The 14,275-nt window shown below is 44.4% G+C and overlaps 1 protein-coding gene and 1 long non-coding RNA gene across 9 annotated transcripts in view; one reads left to right on the forward strand and one right to left on the reverse strand.

The window, feature by feature from the left end:
* The window catches only part of LOC140903955 (uncharacterized), a 71,670-nt gene that overhangs the window by 25,471 nt on the left and 31,924 nt on the right, over positions 1-14,275 (forward strand). The gene's annotated exons all lie outside the window — the stretch shown is intronic.
* MARCHF10 (membrane associated ring-CH-type finger 10) overlaps positions 1-14,275 on the reverse strand; it is a 101,797-nt gene that overhangs the window by 17,917 nt on the left and 69,605 nt on the right. For 6 of the 8 annotated variants that reach the window (XR_012156390.1, XM_073326000.1, XM_073325999.1 and 3 more), the window contains 3 exons: positions 12,071-12,237; positions 8,571-8,680; positions 5,191-5,304 (listed from right to left, as the gene is read on the reverse strand). Coding sequence is in view for 6 of the 8 variants with exons in the window: in XM_073326000.1 (XP_073182101.1) it covers positions 5,191-5,304; positions 8,571-8,680; positions 12,071-12,237 (391 nt within the window). In the remaining 2 variants the exon portion in view is untranslated. The remainder of the gene's footprint in view (positions 1-5,190; positions 5,305-8,570; positions 8,681-12,070; positions 12,238-14,275) is intronic. The other 2 variants (XR_012156391.1, XM_073326002.1) reach the window with 1 other exon arrangement.

Below are 14,275 nucleotides of genomic sequence, written 5' to 3' on the forward strand. Positions count from 1 at the left end.
GGGCCCGAGCCTTCTACACAAGTCTTTTCTCCCCAGATCCGACCGACCCTGGCACTTGTGGAGTGCTTTGGGAGGAGCTCCCTACGGTCAGCGCGAGCAACCGAGACCGGCTAGAGTTGCCTCTCACTCTGGCCGAGTTCTCGAAAGCCCTCCGACGTATGCCCACTAAAAAGTCTCCAGGTATGGATGGGCTGACCGTGGAGTTCTACCGCGTGTTTTGGGACGTCCTCGGCCCAGATCTAGTCACCGTCTGGGCTGAGTCTCTGCAGAGCGGGGTCCTCCCTCTTTTGTGCAGGCGAGCTGTGCTCGCCTTACTGCCAAAGAAGGGGGACCTTCGCGATTTACGAAATTGGCGTCCCGTCTCGCTCCTCAGCACGGACTACAAAATCGTAGCAAAAGCAATCTCGCTGTGGCTAGCGTCTGTGCTGGCGGACGTGATCCACCCAGACCAGACCTACACCGTCCCGGACCGCAGTATCTTTGATAACCTATTTCTGGTTCAGGACCTTTTGGAACTCGGGCGTAGAGACAGTCTGTCGTTCGCCCTCCTGTCCCTGGATCAGGAGAAGGTGTTTGATAGGGTGGACCATGGGTACCTCCCCATGGGTACCTCCTGAACACTCTGCGAGCATTTGGCTTTGGACCTCAGTTTGTGCGTTTTCTCCGGGTGCTGTACACTTCCGCAGAGTGTCTGGTTAAGCTCAACAGGACCCTGACCGAACCGGTCAGCTTCGGGCGAGGAGTATGGCAGGGGTGCCCCCTCTCGGGCCAGTTGTACGCTCTGGTGATCCGCAGGAGGTTGACAGGGTTGGTGCTGCAGGAGTCAGAGCTGCGGCTGGTCCTGTTGGCGTACGCTGATGACGTGCTCCTCGTGGTCCCGGACTCGGGCGACTTGGCGCGAGTGGAGGCTTGCCAGGCCATCTATTTGGCAGCCTCCTCTGCCCGGGTCAACTGGGTCAAGAGCGCTGGCTTGGTGGTAGGAGACTGGTGGCAGGTGAGCTCCCTCCCACCCGTGCTTCAGACCATCCGGTGGAGCGCGGGTCCACTGCTCTACCTCGGTGTTTACCTTTCTGCCACGCATCCCTCTCTGCCGGAGAACTGGGAAAATTTAGAGGGCGGGGTGATAGAGCGGCTCCGGAAATGGACGGGACTACTCCGATGTCTCTCCCTTCGTGGGAGTGTGCTGGTGCTTAATCAACTAGTCCTGTCCAAGCTCTGGTACCTGGTCCTGGCCCTGGGCTTCCTGACCAACCTCCGGACATCGATTCTGGGGTTCTTTTGGTCAGGAATGCACTGGGCCCCTGTAGGGGTTCTTCATCTACCCCTGAAGGAAGAAGGACAGGGCCTGAAGTGTCTGCACACTCAGGTCTGTGTCTTCCGCCTCCAGGCCCTACAGAGGCTCCTTTATAGTGCAGGCAGTTCGGCGTGGAGCATACCGGCGTGCATCATCCTGCGCCGCATCCGAGGGCTCCGATATGACTGGCAGCTCTTTTATCTCTGTCCAGGAGGTCTTCCGCAAGACCTCTCCGGGCTGCCGGTCTTCTACCAGGACCTCCTCCGGACTTGGAAACGGTTTTTAACGACCAGGTCCGTGGCGGCCACCGAGGGGGCAGATCTCCTCGCGGAGCCCCTGCTACACAACCCCCAGCTCCGTGTGCAGGTGGCGGAGTCCCGCTTGGTGCACCAGAGTTTGATCGTGGCAGAAGTCACGAGAGTCAGAGACCTCCTGGACTATGACCAGGGAGACTGGCTGGATCCCCTGACGCTCGCTCTGCGCATGGGGCTCTCCAAACCTCGTACCCCCCCCGGTGCGTACTTCAGGAGGTGAAGGCCGCTTTGCCGCCCGCTGCTAGAACTTACCTCGATCGGGTCCTGCTCGAGGGCACGCCCCGCCCACCCTCTACCCCAGGCTCGCCAGACCTTTTAATTGGACCCCTGCCCCGTACACCCAATCGACCCCCTCACCCCTTTACAGCGAGCCAGCTGCATGAACTGCAGCTGGTATGCTTCCAAACCGCGCCAAGGAAACATCTATACACGCTCGTGCTCCACACCCTTCACGCTCTCACCCTAGTATCCTGCCCCGACACAAAGTGGAGAGACCTTCTGCCACCTTTGGAGGGTGAGCAGCCCCGGTGGGCCAGCCTATATTCCACCTTGGTTCCGAGGCCCGTTGGGGACATCAGTTGGCGGCTTCTTCACGGAGCTGTGAGCAAGGGCACGTACTTGGCGCGGTTCAACGCCATCCCAGATACTTGTCCCTTTTGCAGTTTGAGGGAAACCCTGGCGCACGTATATTTGGAGTGCGCCAGGCTGCAGCCCCTGTTCCGGCTCCTCACAAATCTTTTATTACATTTTTGGTTGCATTTTTCACCTCACCTTTTTATTTATGCACTCCCCATCCGTGGCCTCACAAAGTCGCGGGATCTCCTAGTTAACCTCCTCCTGGCCCTGGCTAAAATGGTCATCTATAAAACCAGAGAGAGGAGGTTGGCCGATGGAGTTTCCTGTGACTGTGAGGCCGTTTTCCGATCCTCGGTTCGTTCATGTATCCGGGTGGAGTTCCTCTGGGCGGTGTCCACCGACTCCCTTGATGCTTTTGAGGAGCAGTGGGCGCTGTCCGAGGCTCTCTGCTCGGTGTCCCCGTCCGGCTCCCTTTGTTTTGACCCTTTGATTGGGGGAGAGAGTAAGGGGCCCCAGCCATTGCTGCTGCAGACACCACCACCTTAGAGGGGTCCTTTCACACGTGGGTGCACGTGCCCCGCGCCGGGTTGTCCACCCCACAACCTGCCCCTTTTGTTGGGTGCTTTCAGAGAATGGAATTGTTGGTGACACTCGGGTGTGGCGCCAGGTAACTCAAGGGGGTGGCAGACCTTGAGAGTCGATGAAGCCCCCTCACTCTGGACCACCAGGTAACTCGGAAGGGTGGAAGACCACAAGAGTCGAGGAAGCCCCCTGCTCTGGGCCCAGGCAAGCTTGAACACTTCCCTCCCCTGAAGCTAATGAGAAAACAACTGTGATTGGTTGCTGTGTTACACATTGCATATGCTGTTGTTTTGTTTTGTAAGTGTGTTATGCAAATAAAAAAAAATCGCAAAAAAAAAATTACTCTCCTAGTGCCATCTATATCCATCTGGCTCGACCCTGTCACATGAGTATAAAGTGAATCAAGAGAATCCAATATCCCATAGGTCATGTTCTAATTAAAATCCTTTCCAGCTTCCAGACAGTCAGGATTGAAAGCCTCAGTTGCCATCGGTATCAAGGAGAGACCACAGATTAGCTACAAGCACCAAAGCCACTGGATCAATATATGTGACCTTTTCAGACCAGCTCAACTATATTTATAACACTCCAATGAAGCAGTGCTCTGTGAATTTAAAAATAAAAATGTCATTCCAAAGAGCTCCACAAGGTACAGAGCAGTTTCAGCTCCAGATGGACTTTTCCTGCCAATTGAATGAAAGCCTCTGCGGCAGCTTTGCAACTCATCAGAAGTGCTCTAAGAGAACAGAAATATGTCTTGCTCTGAAATATGTTCATGATGCCAACAAGCTGCAACATGTCATTTTTTTTATTGTAAAATATGATACCAGGTGCCACCAACGGATGCATTCTGAACCATCCTGAAGTCTTGTGTATATGCTTGAAACACAGCTTCGTCCTGGTTCTCAGTTACATTAAAGACCCCCTTATACTACTTTGGCACCAAAAAGCAGCCTTAAATTGGGTGGAAAGAGCCCCTAGAGTATACCATTTGCACTGGGGGCATGACTGGCTGGTGTAGCACTGATATGAGGACCTTAAAATGACCCTGTTGGATCAGGGATTGGATCAGAGGCATGGTTGGCATGCACTGCACTATCAGTGGGATTTTCAAATGTACCTATGTAGTCCCACTGAAAGTCGCTGACACTTGTTCTCCTAAATCACACAAACACTTTTGCAAATCCTGACCTTCAGCTATTTCTTTTCTTCTCAGGGCCCCTATGTGGCCATGTGAAGCAGAGTGAAACGAGAGTAGCCCTGAGCCACCTTAACCATGCCTCAGCTGCAGGCATGTGTTAACTGAGAATTCGGCCAGTTGGGTCCACATTCAAAAGTGCTTTTAATGGTGCACAGTTGTTGCCAATACTTGTGCAATTGCGTTTGCTCAGAGTATGGCTTACCACTGTTGTAGCCTGCCCCACGTCACTCTTGACCATTGCTGCGCTAGTGCCGGTAGAAAGCACTGGTATGGCAGCTGCACCACTGCCTTTGGCGTGTCTCCCAGCATACTTTTATGAGGCTCCTACAGCTCTTCATGCGCTTACCCTGTGCAGTATCTCCAGCGCTTCTGACTGCAATGTTATGCACAAAAGTTTTCTGTTTACAGGGTGCAATGCAGCAGACTCAAGATTTATTTTATTTAAAAAAAGTAAAGAATCTTTTAATGTAATACTGCTGTTGTTCAGTTTTAGATAGCTGCTATCTTACACACTGAATCATTATTTATACAGGCCACAATTAAAAAAAACTTGGTATAGCAGCTCTCTAACTGTGGAGCTCTGCTTCCACAAACCCCATTTCACGGATCTGGGTGGGGAAGTCTGGGAATGCACTGGTACTGGAACAGCTAGAGGGAATTCTGTGTGCGATCACTGTAAATAGGTTTATGTTAACCAGATTACCCAGATTGTGGATACAAGGCACTAATACAAATTACAGGGGTACAACTCTGCTTTAACAAGGTTTTTGGGATTCTCATTCTTTAATGGTTCAGGCTGCATTTCCACATGCACATATTTATTTTTTTTTTAACTTTTCTTCTACTGTGGCTGGTAACCAAGGGAAACACATAAGAACCCCCCCCGCATTGCACAGCTGTCTCTTGTGGAGCTGCCAGAAGGGGTATGGAGCATGTGTAAGTAATTGGCAATCAGTAGGGGAAATACCCATCCTGCACTGGGATAGCATTAGGCAGGATTGTAGCTTGTACCTCTGTGGAAGGCTTAGGTTAGTGAATAAAATTTCATGTGGCTGATTTTGAAAAAGAAAGACTGCCATAGATTCTAAGTGGATTGCAGAACTTCTGTGGGCTTGACAACTAGGGAGGCATCATTGGCTGGATAAGGAGCCATGTAAGTAACAAATGAGTATATGATATTAATGGTCTGTGATTTGAAGCACTATCATTTTCACTCCTCTTACCCTGTCTCTACTGGCTTGGTTGTAGTTTAGTCGCATGAGTTCTGCAAACCTCTGTTCATAAAGGTGAAGGAGCAGCACAAGGTAGAGACCTGAGTTCATTAGCTCACTTTGTGCCTGTGTGCAGAAGAGAGCCAATTTATTTACTGTTACTGTAACCCTGGTTTCTAAAGACCTTAAGGACTAGAACCAGTACACAGTTACTTCAGCCAGAGGCTATATTACCTCCTAAACTCATTTATTAACTCTAAACTATCTTCCTGGCTTGTATTTAATTTCTTAATTACTGTGAGTAGTGACTATCACATACAACAGCCTAGCATAAGGTCTCTGCACTGACATATGAGTGACCTGGCTTAGATTCCTGATCCAGTCTGTCAGACTCCAGGGCCAGTAGGGACTCCCAGCATTCCTAAAACACAACATACTAAGGACATAGAGTGGATGAGAGACCCAACACTGACCTTTGGCAGGCAATTAAAGGAGTAAAAGACTCTAAAGAGAGTCCTCTCTAAGGCTCACCCTTGGATTAGTAAATTCCAGAGGGGGTGGGGGCGCTAAGGTCAGAAGGGACCCTTATTATCATCTAGTCTGATCTCTGGTATAAAACCGACCTTAGAATTTCATCTAGAATGTACCCTGCGATCACATAGGAAGGAAATGTAAAGAGGAAAAAATCAGTTGGGATCCATACAGGACAAAATAGGGAGAAAACGAATATAAATTAACTCCTTGGCACAAGTAATGGCAAATCTCAGCTAATAATTAACAAAAAGATAAAGCTATGCCATCTTAAACTGCTGTATATTTTGGCACATATCAAATACAATACAGATCATCAGGTCTAATAAGCAAATGAGGAGTGGGCCTTTCCATAATTAGATGGAAGTTCTCCAGGGAAAACCATAAGTGTGGAGAACTCAGCATATGGCACTCTTCCCTTTCAGTGCTACACCATGGAGTAGAGTATGCTATGCTGCTGGATGTTTCAGCTTTCTAATATGATTGAAATTTGAGGTCCTGACCATTTGTGGGCATTAATGATCTCACAGCACTTGTAGCCATCACAGGAGTGCTGACAACCCACTGTCTTGGCTGCACTCTGGGTAGGTAATTAATTCTGCCTCCCCAAAATCCCCCTCTGTAGCTGAATGTTATTAATTGTGAATCTAATCATTCTGCAGAACAAAACATAAGAATTATTTTGCCTGGCTTTTGACTATTTTTTTGTTTACATTTTATTCTCTGTAATTTAGTGCATCAAGCTGCCAATGGTGAAAAGAATCACTGAAATTAACAATAATAACAATTTCCCTCCAAATACACTTTCATATTGCTAGCTCAGAATGGCAGCCATCTTTCCAGCTCAGAGAAAATTACATGTCACTGCTGAAGCAGAGATTTTTTTTTTAAAATGATAAATTAAATTTTTAATGGGGCACACTGAACACTAAATGAACCCTTGAAGTTACTGATAATAGTGCTGGATCTAAGCAGCATGTTCTTGATTAAGAATATTGTCTTAAAAATTAAGCATTCAGGTACAGTAGTCCCTGAGAGGCATAGCCTAAGCACAGGACCAGGAGACAGGTACTCATCAATGCTAATTCCTTCTCTGAACTTGAGCAAGTCACTTGGTCAAACTTTTTCAACAGTATCCTCTGTCAGTGCTACCACTATAATAAACCTAAGAGATGCTCATTAATCTGGAAACTACAACCTTCCTTAAACTACAACATTCATCTGCATGGCTTAGCACTTACAAAATCTCCTCAAATCATTTTTTTGGAAACTGTATCTTCATTGGTTCTTTTGGTGTTTATGCTTGTTTGGGTTTTTTGTTCCATTCAGAGAGGGAATTATATTCCAAGCCATGATGTTCTACTCTGCTCTTTCAATGGGTATCTACAGACAATCTCATTCTAAGTGAACCTTTATATTCCTATACATTTTACAGCACAATGGCAAATCAATCAGCTAGAAAATAGCTTGGTGGTATCACTTCTGTCAAAGCATGCTGGGAAATCATTTACTTTTTTATAACTAAATAAGGCCTAGAGCAATGCAGATGGGGAAATATACACTGTTTACTGCAAATAATTTTGAGAAACACAGTCTGGTAGAAGTGGCTATCTTCTACAAATCAGTGGGAAAGACTCTGGCACACTGCAGTATTTATTTAGATTTCTATAAATGCTAAATAGCATATCTATCCATATGTTTTAGGTGCTTTTGGCATAACTAAAATACATCACAAATAATACTTAAAAGTGCATCAGTACAAACATATAAATCACAGATATATAAATCACAACCAGCAAGCAAGACCTCCCACCAGCTTAATTCCCCTTATCTCTCCAACAATTACTCATCCTTACAATTCCAGCCATTTTCAAATGCCTAGGAAAAGAGATGAGCTTTGCAGTATGCCCTTAAATATGAAATTTGATGTGTTGAATTGTCAAACTACCCAACATAGGTACAGCCTGTAATTCTGTAAAACACTTTAAAGTTTGAGAAAGGGTGTGTGTGCTTATCACTTTAATCTGTTTATGGTTCTGTGTGATTATTCCGGAGTGTAGAGGCTCTGCTATTTGACATAGTGCTTGCTTTCACATATTTTGCCACTCCCTCACCAGCATGACCTACCCTGTCATTCCTGTCTCCCTATATGAACAACATTTATTTTGTTTCTGAACAAGCTGACCCCCATCACCATCTTATAGTACAGTATTAGAACTCTATGCTTGGGATAATTATCTTCTGGAAAATTAAGCAGATTACTCTTTTTGGCAGGCATAAAGCTAAAAAAACCCTAAATTTATTGTGATGCTAGGTTTGTTTTCTTACAGCTCTCAATATCTCTGTGTCTTACCCCTGAATTTTTCTGTTTAAAATGAATTTATTCAACTTGTTTCACAAACAGCACTTTAATATTAATAATGGGATGATGTTCAATTCCTTGAAATTAAAAAATCCACCTGAATCTTCTCCTTGTCTGTGTTTTTTAAATTGTAAGATGCTGAAGAGAACAACGAACCTTGGCTAGTCTTCCCCTCAACAGGCTTTCACGCTGCAATGTCATCTCTACCTAGCAAACAAGAATGTTATTCCCCATCTCCAAATGTAATTACAAACTTCCTTCACTCAAAGCCTCGTGATATTGGGCAGTTTTGTGAAATGAACTGCGATTATTATTTTCAGACTCTTATTACTCGGGCTTTTTTACATGTCTTTAAATCTGCGTAAAGAAAAATATCTCTTCCTTGCAGTTTAGCTGGCTTCAGTGTATGATGGCAGATCATTACACACACACAGTACTGCAAGCCAGCAATACCAAAATAGGATTACAGGCCTTTATTTGGAAAGAGTCAGTTTTTTACCTGAGACTGTTGGTGATTTCTGTAATAGTCATTCACATCAAAATCATCCAGATCAGCTATCAGGCTCTGCTTACACAGTTCACAAGTTTTCACTGCCCCCAGCTCAGCACCTGAAATTAAATGAGGAATTAAATACAGTGTTGAACTTATAAGTCCATATTGAGCACAGTGTCTCTGTATATTACAAAATCACTACTATATGGAACCTTTATTTTTAAGCCATTTTTTACTCAAGGTTGCCAGCTCTGAATCTAAATTCCATTGAACTCTATTCTAATCATGCCCATTATTATGTGAGCTTTGTATAATGGTTTTAAATACTAGCTGTATTGTCTATAACTCTCCATGTGATGTATAACAGTTTACAAAACTGTAACTGATATGGGTTACAAATGCAGGAGTTATGAGATGCATACCTTGATCAGTATGGTTTATTTGACATAGAAAAGTAATATTTATGTACATTTGTTTCAAACAAATGGATATAAGTTCAATTAATGTAAGTGGCCATTCACAACATTTCAGGGCCAGATTTCCAAGATTTCCAGCACCCACAACTGGGACCAGATTTTCTGATGAGTTCAGTTCCCATTTAGGTTCCTAAATAAAAGCCAGATTCTCAAAAGTCCATTCTGAAACCACTCCCATTGTGACACTTTTGGCCAGACTTTCAAAATTGTTCAGGAACCAACATGCACCCAGTATGTTGAGATCTTTTGGAAATCTGGCTTTTCAGTCCAGTGCCTAACTGGAAGCTCAGCTTTTCTGAAAATCTAGCCCTAACTATATGGGCCTGGCCCATAGGGACCAACTCACTCAAGACTGACAGTATGATGTGAAATACTCTTTTCTCTTGCTTGTTATCTATAAATGTATGTTATACTGTAGAAAAATTAAAAAAGAGTCCAAGATAGATTCTCCCCCTCCCCCTTGTAAATTGAAGAGTCAACAGGCAGAGTTGAAAATGGTGAGTAAGATCTAACTCAGAGGGTCAGTTTTCTTTCTGGCAGGCCATTTCATTAGAGGAATCTTTGTAACAAGCCCTCTCTCTTATCACCATTTGCTTCTCCAAGTCCTTAATTCCACAAAACACTAGAAGTCGGATTATAGTCCAGGAACCACATTTGAAAAACGACACCTCCAGATAACCAGTAAAACGCTTCTATTTGTATTTATTTGTTTTGAAGTCTCCCGGAATTTTGCCACTGACTCCAGTGAAAACGAGACTGGACACTCTGGCTATTCTCTTTGACTGCATAGTGAGACCTCTACCTTCTGAAATGCAATTTCATTCACTGAACTGGTGAGGATAGTGGTGAAAAAGAGAAAAGGTCCAGGAAAATGCCACGTGAGTCTCAAGTAAAATATAACCATAACATCCACATATCAAGTCTCTGCGCTTACGGCCTGGTCAATACCAACCAAATAAAGGTCCAGTGTGCTGCCTAGTATTTTCACTGGATCATAGAATCATAGACTATCAGGGTTGGAAGGGACCTCAGGAGGTCATCTAGTCCAACCCCCTGCTCAGAGCAGGACCAATCCCCAATTAAATCATCCCAGCCAGGGCTTTGTCAAGCCTGACCTTAAAAGCTTCTAAGGAAGGAGATTCTACCACCTCCCTAGGCAACGCATTCCAGTGTTTCACCACCCTCCTAGTGGAAAAGGATGTCTTTCCTCCCCTTCCTGCCCAGCCCCCATCAACAAAGAAGGGAACAATCGGCTTCAGTTGCTTTCCACCATAAAAATGACACGGAGACACACCTCAATAAAGAGGAGGAAATTAATAAAATCCTTTAAAAAACCTCAAGCAGATTTTCACCCCCAAATGAAAGAAACTCTAGAGACTCCATGAAATCCTCTTGAAACTTTGCTATTGCCATTGATTTTTTGTGTGTGGAAGGCAGTCAGATATTGTGGTGATGGGTGCCTGTATAAAACTCTAAGATAGAACAATGGGTTCCAGTTGCTTTGGGGCCCACTGTATTATATTTAATATGTGGTTAGTATAGTTTAAAAGCATGTGTCCTTCTATAACTTTTCTTGGGCATTGAAAATAATCCAAGGTTATTACAGATACTCAGATCAGGGCCTTGCCCTAAAGACAAACACCTTTTTTTTTTTAAATCCTTTGCTGACCAGAAGTCCCACTTCTGCCCATCCAAACACATAGCTAATCAAATGCCAAATGAATTTCCAGTATACTATCTGAACACTCTCTCCCCTTGCTAGTGTTCTTTCTCACTCTGGCTCCCAAGCTGGCTGGCTGAACTCTCCCTGAACCCAGGGCAGGATCTGTGGAAGATGAGGGAAGTAGCTCACTCCCCTGATCCTGGGGTCAGTCAAGAATTTGACCAAGGATTAAGAATCTGCATTTAACTGCTACATCCTGTGCTGATGAAGAATAAAACAAGGTTGGTGTGGGCTCCTGTCTTCTTGAATCTAAGAAAAGAATTTTTGACACATATCTAAACAGTAAGTTCTCACAATACATTGAATTAAGTGATAACAATAAGCAAGTTTATCTCTGGAGGCTGAGATCTGAGTCTGTGACTCTTATATGACACTGACTCCTCTCCTTCATTGCTAGCTGCTAAATTGCACTAATAGGCAGCTAAAACACATACATGTATGCTCAATATTCCTTTTCCATGCAAGCAATGGCTTAATTGATGTGTGATTTCAAATGTAAGGGGGAGTGGTTCACAAGACAATCTTTGTATTAAAATATGGTCCATATTATGCAAAACTTTGCAAAACCCTGCTTTGCAATTCACATTTATAGCACTATAATGTTGTTGATCTTCATTCAGGACAGGAATAGAAATAGAATACCAGGAATGTTTCATTTTAGTATTAATATGTCAATACCAAGGTGGGGGATGAAGATCAGGGAAGCTTGCATAGCAATAATTTGCAGTGTACCTTTCTCTAGCTATCAGTTATTTTCATGAGCACTAAAATTCATTGTATGCAGGTTCCTTCTCCCCCTACTTCAATATTTTTTAAAAACACATGTTTTTCTCACTTTATGGATTTGTCATTCAACATGCTCCCTTTCCTCCCCATTAATTAGTCTTACATGTGAAGTTTATGGATCCTACAAAATTTGTTGTTCACATGATGCTGCTAGTAATGTGTAAATCTCTCAGCCTTTGGTGTGTGTGTATATATATAAATTGGCTTATTTTATATGGTAAACTCTGGAAATTTAGAATTTTAGTTCTGGCCATTGGTCAACAGATGAGCACAAGTCTAAGCAAGGCCATCAGATATTTGCGGTTATTTGACCTAATTTTTGCATTGTGGAAAAAGACTGAAATGTTGACAAACCTATGGGATAAATTCATCCCTGGTGCGTAACGCCACTGATATTACCTGATATAGCTCCACTTATGTCAGGGAGTGATTCCAAAGGTGAATTTGGCCCTCATATCATGAGGTTTCTTAAACTAGTGACATGCTGTTGCACTTGTAGTACTCTCTTCTCACATTCCTACCTGATTTTATCTTAGCTTTCAGCCATGTTTTTAGACATTCCTGATGAACAAACTGTAGGGTTCCTACGCACCCACATGGTTCTACCAGTGGATTTGTTAAAGAGCCCCCAGCAATCTGACATATTCGGCATTGGTCTCCTTCCTCTTCTGAGTCTTCGGCCAGTAGACTAAAGACACAATAGAACAAATCAGAAATATTCTTTCACCAAACTCTACAGTCTAACATTAGAATTAATTTATACTTTAATTAACATGTTTTGGAGGGGGGGGTTAAAGAGGCTTCCCTAATCATCTTTCAATATATCTGTGATCTGAACAAATAATATCCAATAGGTTGCAATTACTATTCACTGTCAAACTTAAGATGTGCGGGGGGGAGGAAATCTTGTTGTTTCTAAATCCTCGTTTTTTTTTAAATTTTTGAATCCATGATTGACAGTGTACAGCTCAGAAACTACAGCCACTGTTTTTTATACAAGAACCACATTGTGTTGCTCTCAACCCCTGCAGAACCAGTTAGGGTGTGGTAGCTAATGCGTACTGCCTTATTTGCAAAGCTGTGATGTGTTGAAATCAAGGAAACAAATGGAATACAATTTTTTTTTAAGGGGAAATATATTTTAACTAGAAGGAAAAGGACCAAAACAGTGTATGGGGACGAGAGGATATTTTAATGACTCCCTAATTACAAACAATGGAGAAAAATGTGATTTTAATTTTTTTTAACTAAACTACAATCAACACTTCTTGCATGCATCAAAATGACCAGAAAGGATTCACGTTCAAGGACTAAAATTCTAAACAACAAAACAACTGAGAACTGGATTGATTTTAGTTAAACTTGGCAAACTCATCATAAACAGATTTTCTGAAGGTGAAAAAGCAACTCAAGAAATACCCCTGCTTTCCTTTTATGGTGATAAAATATGAGACCCTATAGAGTTATATACAGCATTTTAGACACCTGTATAACTTTAGAAAACTAGACAGTCCTCAGGTATACATCCTTTGGTGATGATTGGACAGATTGAGACAGTAGGAGAAGCTTCTATCTCTAGGACTCCCACTTCCTTCCTAGCCTGCCCTTCCAACATGATTCATCTCCCTCTGCTACTAGTTTTCTAGCAATCCCCTGGGTTAAGAGCTTGCAGGGGGACAGAAGATGGTATTAGGAAGTCAAGCAAGCATATGAAAGTGGCAGTGCAGATATCTGGGGCTGTGTAGCAGAGTGGTCACCCTGCTCTGGCCCTGAAGGGGTTAAAACAGCCCTGGGGAGCCAACAGTAAACGCAACCCTGGAGAGGGCTGGGAAAAGCTGAGTGAGTAGCTGACCACAGGTGTGGCCAGCTCAATCAGGGCCCTATAAGAGGGCTGTGGGCCAGAAGCAGAGGAGTCTAACTCTAGGCCTGGAATGGGAAGGGCTAGCTGCTTGGGGGTAAGGTACCTAGAGCAGAGCCGTGCCGTGCTGTGCCGTGCCAGGTAAAGGGAGCTGAGGTACTCCAACCCCAGGCTGAAGGCCTTGCTAAAGGCCAGGAAAGGTACTGGGTCTACAGAGGTGTAGCCTGGGAATAGGCAGAGGCAGCTAGTCCTACGCCCCTTGGCAATGATGAGTGGCCATTACGGACTGCAGTCTGCCCCAGTGAGCAGGGGCTAGATAATGACTGGCAGTAGCCACTGAGGCAAGGTGGGTTTAGAGGTTGTAGGTTCCCCTGGGAGGGGAGACCTAGAGTGTGGGAGCATTGCCGGGGGCAGGACACCAAGGTAAAGGGGCACCGCTGTCTGGGAGGGACACGGATGCCAGCAGCAGGCGAGACACCGGCCTGCAGAGGGTGCTCTGAAGGCTGGAAAGAGCTAATTCCTGAGACAACCAGCAGGAGGTGCTGCACCAGTGAATCTTCGCTTCGCCACAGGCCGGTAGCTGTAAGGAGGTGGGTGAAAAAGCCAGAGTCTGTTACAGCCTAGTTGGTGGGTGAGGCTTTTTAGAAAGGGAGTGGGGAATTAAGAAGTGGACATGTTGGGCTAAGTATTCTAAGGGTTAACACCTTTTGAAATAAAGCATCTTTGTTCTTCTACGTGTCCAGTTTACATTCTGGTACTACTGTATGACTCAGAGCTATGTCACTTCTGTTAAGTGCAAAAACTGAATATGTGGCCAGTTGGTTTATGTTCTGGGGGAGTAGAAAGATGGGATGGAGAGGCACATTTT

The sequence above is a fragment of the Lepidochelys kempii genome, chromosome 27 (genome assembly GCF_965140265.1).
Source record: "Lepidochelys kempii isolate rLepKem1 chromosome 27, rLepKem1.hap2, whole genome shotgun sequence".
Classification (NCBI taxonomy): domain Eukaryota; kingdom Metazoa; phylum Chordata; order Testudines; family Cheloniidae; genus Lepidochelys; species Lepidochelys kempii.